The following is a 14,155-nucleotide window of genomic DNA, read 5'->3' as shown; positions in this document are numbered from 1 at the left end:
AATGTACAATGTAAACAGCTGGGGCCCCAGCACAGAACCTTGCAGTACCCCACTGGTCACTGCCTGCCATTCTGAAAAGTACCCATTTACTCCTACTCTTTGCTTCCTGTCTGCCAACCAGTTCTCAATCCAAGTCAGCACACTAACCCCAATCCCACCCTGCTTTAACTTTGCACATTAATCTCTTGTGTGGGATCTTGTCGAAAGCCTTCTGAAAGTCCAAATATACCACATCAACTGGTTCTCCCTTGTCCACTCTACTGGAAACATCCTCAAAAAATTCCAGAAGATTTGTCAAGCATGATTTCCCTTTCACAATTCCATGCTGACTTGGTCTGATCCTGTCACTGCTTTCCAAATGCGCTGCTATGACATCCTTAATAATTGATTCCATCATTTTACCCACTACCGATGTCAGGCTGACCGGTCTATAATTCCGTGTTTTCTCTCTCCCTCCTTTTTTAAAAAGTGGGGTTACATTGGCTACCCTCCACTCCATAGGAACTGATCCAGAGTCTATGGAATGTTGGAAAATAACTGTCAATGCATCCGCTATTTCCAAGGCCACCTCCTTAAGTACTCTGGGGTGCAGACCATCAGGCCCTGGGGATTTATCGGCCTTCAATCACATTGTAAATGTAGATTATTTTCTCTCAATCTGGTTCAGTGAAATTACTGAGTCGAATACCGATTGTGGTTTCAACAAAGCAGTCTTTATTCACCGGCCGGCGAGACTTATCAGACAGAAAGTATACTCTCTCGTTAGAGCGTACACACTTCCAACGGATAAGCGAAGTTACATCGTAAAGCGACAACAGTTATACATTTTTGAAAATAGATAACAAGATACAATTAGATTGACATTCTAATTCAGCTTATCCCTTCTGATTCTTCCTTTTCTTTGTCCACTCATTAGTCAATATCTATATGGGCTGTTTCTACGAAAGCTCAGGCATTGCCTCGAAATGTTATAACTTTACTGGCGTGACTTACTAACTGAAACCTTGCAATTCTGCTAATTGTGCTGATGTTGTATTTCCATATATCCATTTCATGTTACAATTTATATTGGCAGGATTAGTAGCTTAAAACCTTGAGAAAGCCTGTTAATTGTGCTGATGTTGTATTATTTGCAATCTGACATTCTCTTAGTTATTTTTCCATGGCTTATACATTTTCATATATCTAGTTCATTTTACTATCTTTAATTCCATATATCCCGTTCACATATCCACAACATCAATTTCCCCAACACAATTTCCCGACTAATAAAGATTTCCCTCAGTTCCTCCTTCTTACTAGACCCTCTGACCCCTTTTATATCCGGAAGGTTGTTTGTGTCCTCCTTAGTGAATACTGAACCAAAGTACTTGTTCAATTGGTCTGCCATTTCTTTGTTCCCAGTTATGACTTCCCCTGATTCTGACTGCAGGGGACCTACGTTTGTCTTTACTAACCTTTTTCTCTTTATATATCTATAGAAGCTTCTGCAGTCCGTCTTAATGTTCCCTGCAAGCGTCCTCTCGTACTCTATTTTCCCTGCCCTAATCAAACCCTTTGTCCTCCTCTGCTGAGTTCTAAATTTCTCCCAGTCCCCGGGTTCGCTGCTATTTCTGGCCAATTTGTATGCCACTTCCTTGGCTTTAATACTATCCCTGATTTCCCTTGATAGCCACGGTTGAGCCACCTTCCCTTTTTTATTTTTACACCAGACAGGGATGTACGATTGTTGTAGTTCATCCATGCGGTCTAAATGTGTGCCATTGCCCATCCGCTGTCAATCCCTTAAGTATCATTCACCAATCTATCCTAGCCAATTCACGCCTCATACCTTCAAAGTTACTCTTCTTTAAGTTCTGGACCATGGTCTCTGAATTAACTGTTTCATTCTCCATCCTAATGCAGAATTCCACCATATTATGGTCACTCTTCCCCAAGGGCCTCGCACAACGAGATTGCTAATTAATCCTCTCTCATTACACAACACCCAGTCTAAGATGGCCTCCCCCCTAGTTGGTTCCTCGACATATTGGTCTAGAAAACCATCCCTTATGCACTCCAGGAAATCTTCCTCCACCGTATTGCTTCCAGTTTGGTCAGCCCAATCTATATGCATATTAAAGTCACCCATGATAACTGCTGCACCTTTATTGTATGCACCCCTAATTTCCTGTTTGATGCCCTCCTCAACATCACCACTACTGTTTGGAGGTCTGTACACAACTCCCACTAACGTTTTTTGCCCTTTGGTGTTCTGCATCTCTACCCATATAGATTCCACATCATCCAAGCTAATGTCCTTCCTAACTATTGCATTAATCTCCTCTTTAACCAGCAATGCTACCCCACCTCCTTTTCCTTTTATTCTATCCTTCCTGAATGTTGAATACCCTTGGATGTTGAGTTCCCAGCCCTAATCATCCTGGAGCCACGTCTCTGTAATCCCAATCACATCATATCTGTTAACATCTATTTGCACAGTTAATTCATCCACCTTATTACGGATACTCCTTGCATTAAGACACAAAGCCTTCAGGCTTGTTTTTTTAACACCCTTTGTCCTTTTAGAATTATGATGTAGTGTGGCCCTTTTTGTTTCTTGCCTTTGTTTACTCGGCCTTCCACTATTGCTTTTTACCTTTCTACCATCTGTTTATGGTGCATTTAAGGACAGTTACAGAGACAGTCAGAGACGATCGACTGGTAATGGACCTTTTGTTTCCAACAACGGGGCCTCCAGGTCATGCTGGAGGTGTGGAGGCAAACACCCAGCCAGAGCCTGCAGGTATCAGCAATATACCTGCAGAAACTGCAACGTCAGCGGTCACTTGGCGCGTATGTGCAGGAAGCCTGCAGCCAGGTTGATGTACGAGGAGGACGGGCCCGATGTAAGCCCTACGAGGCCAAATGAATACTAGGGGAAATCGCTGGAAGCTGAAGTTCAGCGAGTTCATGTGGAGCACATATATACAGTTCATATACCAAGGCGCCACCGATAATGATGGAAGTGCTCCTCAATGGCATCCCAGTATTAATGGAGCTAAGACACGGGGGCCAGCCAGTCCCTGATGAGTATCAAACAGTTCGAAAGGTTGTGGGTGTCCAATGCCAGGAGGCCAAAATTATTGCCGATTGACGTACAGCTACGGACATATACAAAGGAGATCATTCCAGTGCTAGGCAGCGCCACGGTAGTCGTGACCCACAAAGATTCGGAGAACAGGTTGCCACTCTGGATTGTCCCGGGGGACTGTCCCGCACTACTGGGGAGGAGTTGGCTTGCTGTCATGAACTGGAAATGGGGCGATGTCAATGAAATTTCTTCTGTGGAGCGAGTATCATGCTCACAGGTCCTGGACAAATTTGACTCATTATTTCAACCCGGCATCGGCACTTTCATGGGGGCCAAGGTAGTGATTCACATAAACCCGGACACCAGGCCAGTACACCACAAGGCCAGAGCGGTGCCGTACATGATGCGGGAAAAGATAGAATGCGAATTGGACCGCCTGCTGAGGGAAGGCATCATCTCGCCAGTCAAATTCAGTGACTGGGCGAGCCCGATCGATTCGGTGCTCAAGGCGGATGGGTCGGTCAGGATATGTGGCGATTACAAGGCCACCATCAATCGGGTGTCACTCCAAGACCAGTACCCGTGGCTACCGAGAGCGGAGGACCTCTTTGTGACGCTATCCGGTGGCAAACTTTTTTCAAAATTGGACCTGACCTCAGCTTACATGACCCAGGAGCTGGCGAGTGAGTCGAAGAAGATGACCACCATCATGACACACAAGGGGTTGTTTGAGTACAACAGATGTCCGTTCGGGATTCGTTCGTCCACCGCGATCTTTCAGCGAAATATGGAAAACCTCCCCAAGTCGATTCCAAGGATGGTAGTTTTTCAAGACGACATCCTCGTCACGGGTCGCGATACTGAAGATCACCTCCACAACCTGGAGGAGGTGCTACATAGCCCTACCCGGTCCAGTCTACGACTGAAAAAGGCGAAGTGTGTCTACTTAGCTCCAGAGGTAGAATTCCTGGGGAGGAGGGTAGCAGCAGACGGGATCAGACCTACTGCGTCCAAAACGGAAGCGATCCAGAGAGGACCCAGACCCCGTAACACGACAGAGCTGCGTTCGTTCCTGGGGCTCCTGAACTATTTTGGTAACTTTCTTCCCAAATTGAGCATGCTGCTAGAGCCGCTACACGTGCTCCTAGGCAAAGGTCGCGATTGGGTCTGGGGGGACAGCCAGGAAAAGGCTTTTGATAGAGCACCCACAAACTGTTAACATTATATGACCCGTGTAAGAAACTTGTTCTAACGTGCGATGCGTCGTCCAATGGGGTTGGGTGTGTGTTGCAGCATATGAATGCCAATGGTCAGTTACAGCCGGTAGCTTATGCCTCCAGAAGTCTGTCCTAGGCAGAAAGGGGCTACGGGATAGTAGAAAAAGAAGCGCTAGCATGTGTATATGCAGTAAAAAAAAATGCACCAGTACCTGTTTGGCAGGAAATTTGAGCTGGAGACAGATCACAAACCCCTAATGTCCCTTTTGGCCGACAACAAGGCCATAAATGCGAATGCATCGGCCCGCATACAGAGGTGGGCACTTACGTTAGCCGCCTATGACTACACAATTCGGCACAGACCGGGCACTGAAAACTGCGCCGATGCACTCAGCAGGCTCCCACTAGCCACCACTGAGGGGGCAACTGAGCATGATGCTGAGATGATCATGGCTGTTGAAGCTTTCGAAAGTGAAGGCTCATCTGTGACAGCCCGTCAGATTAAAGTCTGGATAAATAAAGACCCGCTGCTGTCTTTAGTTAAGAATGTGTCCTGAATGGGGACTGGGCAGCCATGTACCGGGCATGCCCTGAGGAATTTAAACCGTTTCATAGGCGCAAGGATGAACTCCCGATTCAGGCCGATTGCCTACTGTGGGGAAACCGAGTAGTCATGCCTCAGAGAGGCAGAGAGGTGTTTATCAGAGAACTTCTCAATGAGCACCCGGCAGTGTCATGATGAAGGCAATTGCCAGGTCACACGTTTGGTGGCCAGGGATAGATGCAGACCTGGAACTTTGTGTTCGCAGGTGCAACACATGTGCTCAGCTGGGCAACGTACCCAGGGAAGCCCCCCTTAGCCCCTGGCCATGGCCCGCCAAGCCATGGTCACACATCCATGTGAGCTACGCAGGTCCTTTCATGGGAAAAATATTTTTGGTTGTAGTAGACGCCTACTCCAAATGGATTGAGTGTGCCATTTTAAATTCAAGCACATCCTCTGCCAGAAAGTCTACGGGCAATATTTGCCGCCCATGGTCTACCGGGCGTCTTGGTCAGCGACAATGGCCCGTGCTTCACAAGCACTGAATTCCAGGACTTCATGGCAGGCAATGGAATCAACCATGTCAGAACGGCACCGTTCAAGCCGGCCTCAAACGGCCAGGCGGAACGAGCAGTGCAGATAATCAAACAGGGGATGCTCAGAATCCAAGGGGGTTCCCGACAAAGCCGCTTATCACGCCTCCTGTTGGCCAATAGATCCCGACCACACTTGCTCACAGGGGTTCCACCAGCAGAGCTGCTGATGAAAAGGATGCTCAAAACCAGGTTATCCCTTACACACCCTACTATGAAAGAAATTGTTGAGAACGGGCGTCAGTCACAATGTGACTACCATGACAGGAATGCGAGGGCGCGATGTATTGATGTCAATTACCCTGTTTTTGTCCTTAATTACGCTGCAGGGCCCAAATGCCTTGTAGGCACTGTGATTGACAAAGAAGGGAATAGGGTTTTGGTAGTTAAACTTACCAATGGACAAATCTGCCGCAAACACGTGGATCAAACTAAAAGGAGGTTCAGCAACCCAATAGAAGAAGCAGAGGAAGAACACGATGTAGAGTTCACTCCACCACAGGTGACCGAACACAGGAACCAAGTGGAGGAGAGCCCAGTCACTTGGGCAGTCCGGACAAGCCTGAGGCACCGCAAACAGCACTCAGGCTAGCGCCCAACAACCGGAGCTCCAACTCAGGTGCTCTACAAGGGAGCATAAACCACCAGAGAGACTTAACCTATGATCCCAATAAGACTTTGGGGGGGAAGGTGATGTCATGTATTCAACTATCATTGTAACCCATGTATAATCTGACCTAAGTTGTACACCTTGAGGACATTTACCACAAGGGGGTGAACTTGTGGGAGACACTCCTAACCTGGACTTTCAGGTATAAAAGGGGAAGCTCCACCCACCTTCATCACGAGGTCTTGGTAATAAAGGTAACTGGTCACAGAGTGACCTTCTCTCAAGTATGGGCCTCGTGTGCATTTATACTGTATAGTAAGGACATATCAGCTTGTGTTAGTGGGTCGCTGGGGGCCAGGTCCTTTCACAGTGGTTCCTGGTTATCTGTAGTTCGCAGTTTGTCCTGGTCCCAATGCTCTGTAGGTTTGTCCAGTACATGGTTTCACAACAAACGTTCCATTTTCATCACAAACAGTCCATTCCCCTCTGGCTAATACAGTGTTAGCAGCCCATCTGGGGCCCTGAATATGGTCTACATCCTTTATTCTGATGTCGCGTGGAAGAGCCGTGCGATCATGGTGCATTCTCTGTTGATAGCATATGAAAAGCTCGGTTCTGAGTGATTCTGTCTAGTGACTGCGTAGCACCCGGGATAGCCGGGTCTGTAAGGAGTCTACCGTGACATGTGTGGTGCTTAGCTTTATGATTTGGGCTGCCCGCTCCGGACTATTGTCGCTGACCCTCAGGTCTGGCAAGCCAAGGATGGCCGATATGGCCTTGAGACTTTCAGTGGTGGCGGGAGGCCACGTGATCCTCGTGGATCCTGGACCATGGTATGGAGGCTCCGGACCACTGACCGTATGTAGTCTCCCTGCCTTTCTTTGCAACGTTGCAGGGTTGCCCCATAGGGGTCAATCTGATGGGATGAGCAACTTGTCTTTGCAACGGATAAGCTGCAACATTCCGTCTAGTGGTTCACCGTTAGCAGGCGGTAACGTGGGATCCTGGCTGGTCCAGGTCCTAAACTGGGGAGCTGTTACGGTTGGCCCCTCGCTTTCTAGCACTTCCATGACAACGAGCCGGTCTGCGGACTGTGTCGTTTCCACCCCAGTGGTAGGCAACAGTAGCCAACTGAGGGCATCAGCGCCGTTCTCAGTGCCTGGCCCGTGGCGGATCATATTACAGTGTTAGACATATTCGAGACAAAGCATTGATAATGGTGCTTCTGCCTTCCAAAAACTGTGAGATAAGCAGCTTGTCTGACTCGAGAAAATATTGGGACACTATTTGGTACGTCTCTTTTGTCCCATGAACACAGGCTACTGCTTTGGTTAACTTATTGGCTACATGTACAACCTTTTGGGGCTCGCCTGCTACTTTGGCTTGCTGCACATGCCCGACCCCATGTGATAACACATCACTTGCTACAAGTATTCTGTCAGATGTTCGCCCGCTACTTTGGCTTGTTGTAAGGTGCCCCCGACCCCATACGATAATACATCATTGGCCACGAAAAAGCGTTCACATGGGTTACATAGTGCAAACAACTTATTGGAACGTGGTGGGTTCCTGGGCTTCATAGTGGCCGTCCCTTTACCTTTACCGCAAACCCAGTCGTTTTCCTTTCTGGGTAACACATGCCTCTGTTTCGTTGCAGCGTCATCCCATGGTCTGGACGCTCTCTCGTCCCGTGGTCTGGACATACTTCCGTCCCGTGGTCTGGACGCTCTTTTGTTCCGTGATCTGGACGCACTCTCGTCTGTGTCCGTGATACCGACTGCCGTGATCTTCCACCCCAAGGATTTTGCCTCTGGCGTCAGGAAGATGCGTTCGGATCGTTTCGGCCGGAGTCCCCTTCTGCTTGGTCGACCTAGAGCCTCTTCCATCGTCGCAAAGAGATCGTCGGCTTTGGGTGATGGATACCGCGCCTGTACCGCTGCTCGGTTGAACTTTACCTCCTCATGGTCGTGATGAGCGGCCTGTGCCTCGGGGATCTGCAAATGGATCTGCACTTCGATGCCTGGTTCAGCTGAAGGTGGGGGCTTGCTCAGCCTTTGAGCAAGGGAAACGTCGTTCGCCGGAGAAGATACACACAGGTCTTCCCAGTTCCATCGAATCTTCCCCATCCACCTTCTGCCAAGCAGCGTTGGCCCATCACCTGAAACAATCCACAGAGGTAAATCGTGTACTGCTCTCTCATGGGATACTCTTATGTCTGCACAACCAATAACTGGTATCAGTTCCTTGGTGTAGGTGCGCAGCTTTGCCTGAATTGGGATCAGCTTGGGTTGTTGTGCTCTGTCGCCCCACAGCCTCTCGAATGTCTTCTGGCACATTACTGATTGACTCACCCCCGTGTCCAGTTCCATGGAGACTGGAGTGCCGTTGAGTTTAACTTTTAACATTATTAGAAGGCTTTTAGTGGCGAAGGTGTGTATCCCAAATACTTCCTCTTCACCCTCAGGTTGCGTTGCCTCTCCTGCTCGTTCATTGTGATCCTCGCTGGATCGGTCATCCTCTCCTGACTCTGCCACGTGGTGAGTCAGAGGTCGTTTGCACATTCGCTGGAGGTGCCCTATTGTTCCACAGCCCTTGCACAAATAGTGCTTGAATCGACATTGTTGGGCTCTATGACTGCCCCGCAGCGCCAACAGGATGTTAATGGATATGCATTCACGCCCCACGGCGGACTCTGAGTCACCCTTGGCCTAGGTCTGGCCTCTGTGATCATGTACAGTTCTGCCTGCTGAAAACATTATTTTTTGCACAGTACTTGCCGGTGAGTTTTGATTCTGTGAAGATATCTGTTTCGTGTTGTCGCTCGTGGATATGAAAGCCTGGGCTATCGTGATGGCCTCGCTCAGATCTGGGGATTCGGCAGACAGCAGTTTGCAAAGAATGGCCTCATGGCCGATTCCAAGCACGATAAGGTCCCACAACATTTACCCCAAAGATCCTGCAAATTCGCACTGTCCTGCAAGGCGTCTTGGGTCGGCGACAAAGCTCGCCACGTTCTGACCCTCAGAGCGATGTTGCGTGTAAAAGTGATACCTGGCCATTAAGATGTTCTCCTTCGGCTTGAGGTGTTCCCGAATCAGCGTGCACAGCTCTGTGTAAGTCTTGTCCGTTGGTTTTCCAGTGCCAGCAGATTTTGGAGAGGCCATACATACGGTGAGGAGAATCGCCCTGCGCATGATCGCCGTCTCAGCCTTGTCCAGTTCGTTGGCCACGAAGTACTGGTTGAGATGCTCAACGAAAGCTTCCCAATCATCACCCTCAACAAATCTCTCAAGAATACCAATGGCAGCCATTACCGCGTGAAAGTTCGTGAACCGTTACTCGTTGCCAATTTGTTACGTTCAGAATAACTCCACAAGACTGTATTGTGAGCTCAAACTGTTGTGACCTTGGTCTCTTTATTCAGATACCAGAGTGAGGAGGCAGCATGGTGGATTACCTTTTATTCCTGCTTGCCCAGGGTACACAGGTGACCCTTGGGTCTCCCACAGGTATGCCCTCTAGTGGCAAGTCTTACATATTGGTGAGGTTTACATACATACATAACATCATCCTTATTTTCAAATCCCTCCATGGCTCTCCCCATCTCTGTAATCTCCTCCAGCCCCACAACCCCTCCCGATATGTCTGCGCTCCTCTAATTCTACCCTCTTGAGCATCCTTGATTATAATTGCTCAACCATTGGTGACCGTATCTTCTGTTGCCTGGGCTCTGGAACTCCCACCCTAAACATCTCCACCTCTCAACCTTTCATCCTTCAAATCTACCTCTTTGACCAAGCTTTTGATAACCTGCCCTAATTTCTCCTTATGTAGCTCAGTGTCAAATTTTTTGTCTCATAATACTCCTGTGAAGCTCCTTGGAATGTTTCACTATGTTAAAGGCTCTATATAAATGCAAGTTGTTATTGCTGTTTGACACCTCCCGGCCCCACTAACCCGTGACTGGCACTTACTAGGCACCGCCCATTGATGCAGACACCATCGGAACCCGCCGCGCACTCGGTCCCGTCCAGCACTCGCCCGAAGTTGTAGTAAAAGTTCAGGCCTTTGGCTAAACAGCTGAGCTCACAGGGGCTGGGGGCTGGAACACAAACCGGAACACAAGTCAATCATCGCAACACAACTCCGCCACACAACCCCCTTAACAAACTGCTGCACTCAGCTAATATTCACAATTTCAAAAAAGAAAAAGAAAGATTTGAACTTATACAGCGCCTTTCACAACCTCAGGACGTCCCAAAGCGCTTTACAGCCAATTAAGTACTTTTTGAAGTGCAGTCACTGTTGTAATGTGGGAAACGTGGCTGCCAATTTGTGCACAGCAAGCTCCCACAAACAGCAATGAGATAATGGACTAGATAGTCTGTTTTTTTAGTGATGTTGATTGAAGGATAAATATTGGCCCAGGACACCGGGTAAAACTCCCCTGCTCTTCAAAATAGTGCCATGGGATCTTTTACGCCCACCTGAGAGAACAGACGGGGCCTCGGTTTAATGTCTCATCCGAAAGACGGCACCTCCAACAATGCGGCACTCCCTCAGCACTACCCCTCCGACAGTGCAGCGCTCCCTCAGCACTGCCCTTCCAACAGTGCAGCGCTCCCTCAGCACTGCCCCTCCGACAGTGTGGCGCTCCCTCAGCACTGCCCCTCCGACAGTGCGGCGCTCCCTCAGCACTGCATTGGGAGTGTCGGTGTGGGTTTTTGTGCTCACGTCGCTGGAGTGGGACTCAAACCTACAACCTTCTGATTCAGAGGCGAGAGTGCTATTGGTGACGCACAACAGGGATGTGAATGAGAAAAATGGGACTATTTCCTATAGTTTGAGTGGGAGTGTATTGAGGGGTAGAGATAATGGAGATGGATCATAAATCTGCTTATGTGTTTCTCAGTCCAAACGAATCGCCTTTGGCAGATCTGGTTTCTAATAAAAATGGCAGCTTGAAAATACCGACAATGCTGATTGTGAGGGAGTCGATATTCCTCCTGAGAGTGAAGTTTGATCAAAGTGAACAATTTTCTATTTGTAGAATCAGTCTGGGGCCAAATGTCAAAAGGCAAGCAATATCAGCAAAATCAGAAAATGCCAGAAATACACATCATTTGAAAGAGAAAATATAAAAGGTTCACATTTCAGGAGTGACTCCTCGTTAGAAATGTTCCATTCACGGGGAGAGCCTTCCTCACAGGACCGCCTGAAACCAGTCAAAGGTCAACCTAAATCGGCAGCTTAATGCAGCCAAACATCGAAGAATTCTCGAGGTAACTTCTGTTATGAGAAGTAACTGAAGAGAGCAAAGCAGGCAGATAGAGAGAGGAAAAAGAGAGAGTTATAGACAGATACAGAGAGAAAACTGACAGCAGTGAGAGCAACCCACAGGGACAGAGAGAGGCAACAGAGAAAAGGACAAAGGGAACGAGGGAGTCAGATACAGAGTAAAAGGGACAGAGAGAGACAGAGAGAGAAATAGAGGCAAAGATAAGAGGGCTAGAATGTGGGAGATAGTCACAGTGACAAGTAGAGGGATAGACAGAGAAAGAGAGATTTTGCAAAACTAAAAGAGAGACACAAAGAGAGAAACAGTGAATGAGACACATTCACACACAGAGTTTTATGCAATGAAATAAATCTCATTTTGTTGCCAGTCTGATCCCCAGTCCCAGTGCTGATAATATTGACCTTGGCATCGGAGCCGTGACATTTTCTTCCCATTCCGCCTTGGCGGGATTCAAGCACTCTGCGTTCCTAGATCCCTGTGGCTGCTCTCCACCCACCCACTGCCCATCCCCTGGCTCCAGCACAGAGCACACAGATCTCTCAATACGGCAGGTCCTGGGCGTAAGATTTTCGGTCACTATGTATTTCGATGGAGTTCCCCAGGAATGGACCCCTGGTATGAAGCTGGGTCTGTCACAGGTGCGAGTGTTTCAATAGAGTCAGTTCAGTATTGCTCGGGGATGCAGAAAAGTTAGATACTTGCAAATCCCAGAGCCAGCAAGAAAGATGCTGCACCTCATCACATTCCAATGTGTCTCACATCAAATTAATTACATTTTTTGAATTGCAGTCTCTGTTATCTAGAAAAACTCTGCTGCCAATTTAATGCACAGAAAGACTCCTCAAACATCAAATGAAGTGGTGAATCGGATAATCTGTTTTAGTGATGTTGATTGAGGGAGGAATATTAGCAAGGACACCGGGTATAACTCTCCTGCTCTCCTTCAAAAAATTACACCCACCTGAGAGAGCAGACGGGGCCTCGGTTTAATGTCTCAGCCGGAAGACGACATTTCTGACAAATCAGCACTCCACTAGAGTGTCAGCCTAGATTATGTGCTCTCTATAGGTGGGACTTGAACCCACGACCTTCTGAGTCAGAGGCAAGAGTGCTGCCCACTGAGCTACAGCTGACACCTAAAGGGAACAATCGAGCAGTGTAACACTAACCTAAACATCATAGCCAAGCTCAAGGGACTTAAGCACAGACTCTAGGCTGGCACTCCAGTGTAGTACTGAGGGAGTGCTGCACTGTTGGAGGGGCAGAACTGAGGGAGCGATGCATTGTCAGAGGGGCAGTACTGAGGGAATGCCGCACTGTCGGAGGGGCAGTACTGACGGAGTGCTGCACTGTCGGAGGGGCAGTACTGAGGTAGCGCCGCACTGTCGGAGGTGCCATCTTTCAGATGAGACGCTAAACCGAGGCCCTGTCTGCTCTCTCAGGTGGATGTAAAAGATCCCATGGCACTATGTCGAAGAAGAGCAGGGGAGTTATCCCCGTTGTCCTGGAGCCAATATTTATCCCTCAACCAACATCTATAAAACCGATTATCTGGTCATTATCACATTGCTGTTTGTGGGAGCTTGCTGTGCGCAAATTGGCTGCCGCGTTTCTCACATTACAACAGTGACTACACTCCAGAAGTACTTCATTGGCTGTAAAGTGCTGTATGTCGTCCTGAGATTGTGAAAGGCGCTGTAAAAATGCAAGTCTTTCTTTCTTTAAGTTTCATTTTTACACACGGTCTAGTGGGCAGGAATAAATCGTTCCAATACAATAAGCAGTCAGTTAATCAATATTTTCAGCAATCAGTGGATTGCTTTATGTGAATAAATAGATCATCCAGTGAGGTACTGAGTGAATGTGGCTGATCATTATCCAGCTGTGTGGCTTTCCAAAGTCGAGCAGCCTGCTGTCTAGTGAGGAATGATCACTTGGACAACTTGGGGGGTGGGATCACATGGCAAATACGGAAATCATCTCACCTCCGTAGAAAGGAACCCACTCAAAGGTGGCTCCGCGGGTCTGTGGGATTGGATGGCCATCGTAGGCAGAGCACTGAAGCTGCCTGAAGTCCACTGTGCCCGGGGGGCAATCCTGTGGAGAGACAGAGACCAGATATTACTCTTGAAATAGCACCAATATTTAGAAAGACTTGCATTCATATATAGAGTCTGTTCACAACCACTGCATGTCTCAAAGCGCTTTACAGGTAATGATGTACTTTTTGAAATATAGTCACTGTTATAATGTAGGAAACGCAGCAGCCAATTTGCACACAGCAAGCTCCCACAATATGATAATGACCAGATAGGCTTAGTGGTTGGCTGAGGGATAAATATTGGCCAGGACACCGGAGATAACTCCCCTGCTCTTCTTCGAAATAGTGCCATGGGATCTTTTACATCCACCTGAGGGGGCAGACAGGGCCTCGGTTTAACGTCTCATCCGAAAGACGGCACCTCTGACAGTGCGGCGCTCCCTCAGTACTGCCCCTCCAACAGTGCGGCGCTCCCTCAGTACTGCCCCTCCCTCCGACAGTGCAGCGCTTCCTCAGCACTGCCCCTCCGACAGTGCGGCGCTCCCTCAGCACCGCCCCTCCGACAGTGCGGCGCTCCCTCAGCACCGCCCCTCCGACAGTGCGGCGTTCCCTCAGTACTGCCCCTCCAACAGTGCAGCACTCCCTCAGTACTGTCCCTCCGACAGTGCAGCACTCCCTCAGTACTGTGCCTCCGACAGTGCAGTGCTCCCTCAGTACTGCCCGTCCAACAGTGCAGCGCTCCCTCAGTACTGTCCCTCTGACAGTGCAGTGCTCCCTC

General features: G+C 48.6%; 1 protein-coding gene across 3 annotated transcripts in view; it reads right to left on the bottom strand.

Moving 5' to 3' along the window:
* The window catches only part of LOC139234044 (ADAMTS-like protein 5), a 60,094-nt gene that overhangs the window by 31,893 nt on the left and 14,046 nt on the right, over positions 1 to 14,155 (bottom strand). For all 3 annotated transcript variants that reach the window (XM_070864911.1, XM_070864910.1, XM_070864912.1), the window contains 2 exons: positions 13,322 to 13,433; positions 10,012 to 10,139 (listed from right to left, as the gene is read on the bottom strand). In XM_070864911.1, the coding sequence (XP_070721012.1) occupies positions 10,012 to 10,139; positions 13,322 to 13,433 (240 nt within the window). The remainder of the gene's footprint in view (positions 1 to 10,011; positions 10,140 to 13,321; positions 13,434 to 14,155) is intronic.

Source organism: Pristiophorus japonicus, chromosome 21, assembly GCF_044704955.1.
Source record: "Pristiophorus japonicus isolate sPriJap1 chromosome 21, sPriJap1.hap1, whole genome shotgun sequence".
Classification (NCBI taxonomy): Eukaryota; Metazoa; Chordata; class Chondrichthyes; family Pristiophoridae; genus Pristiophorus; species Pristiophorus japonicus.
The sequence above is the reverse complement of the archived record's forward strand: the minus strand, read 5'-3'. Positions and strand labels throughout refer to the sequence as shown.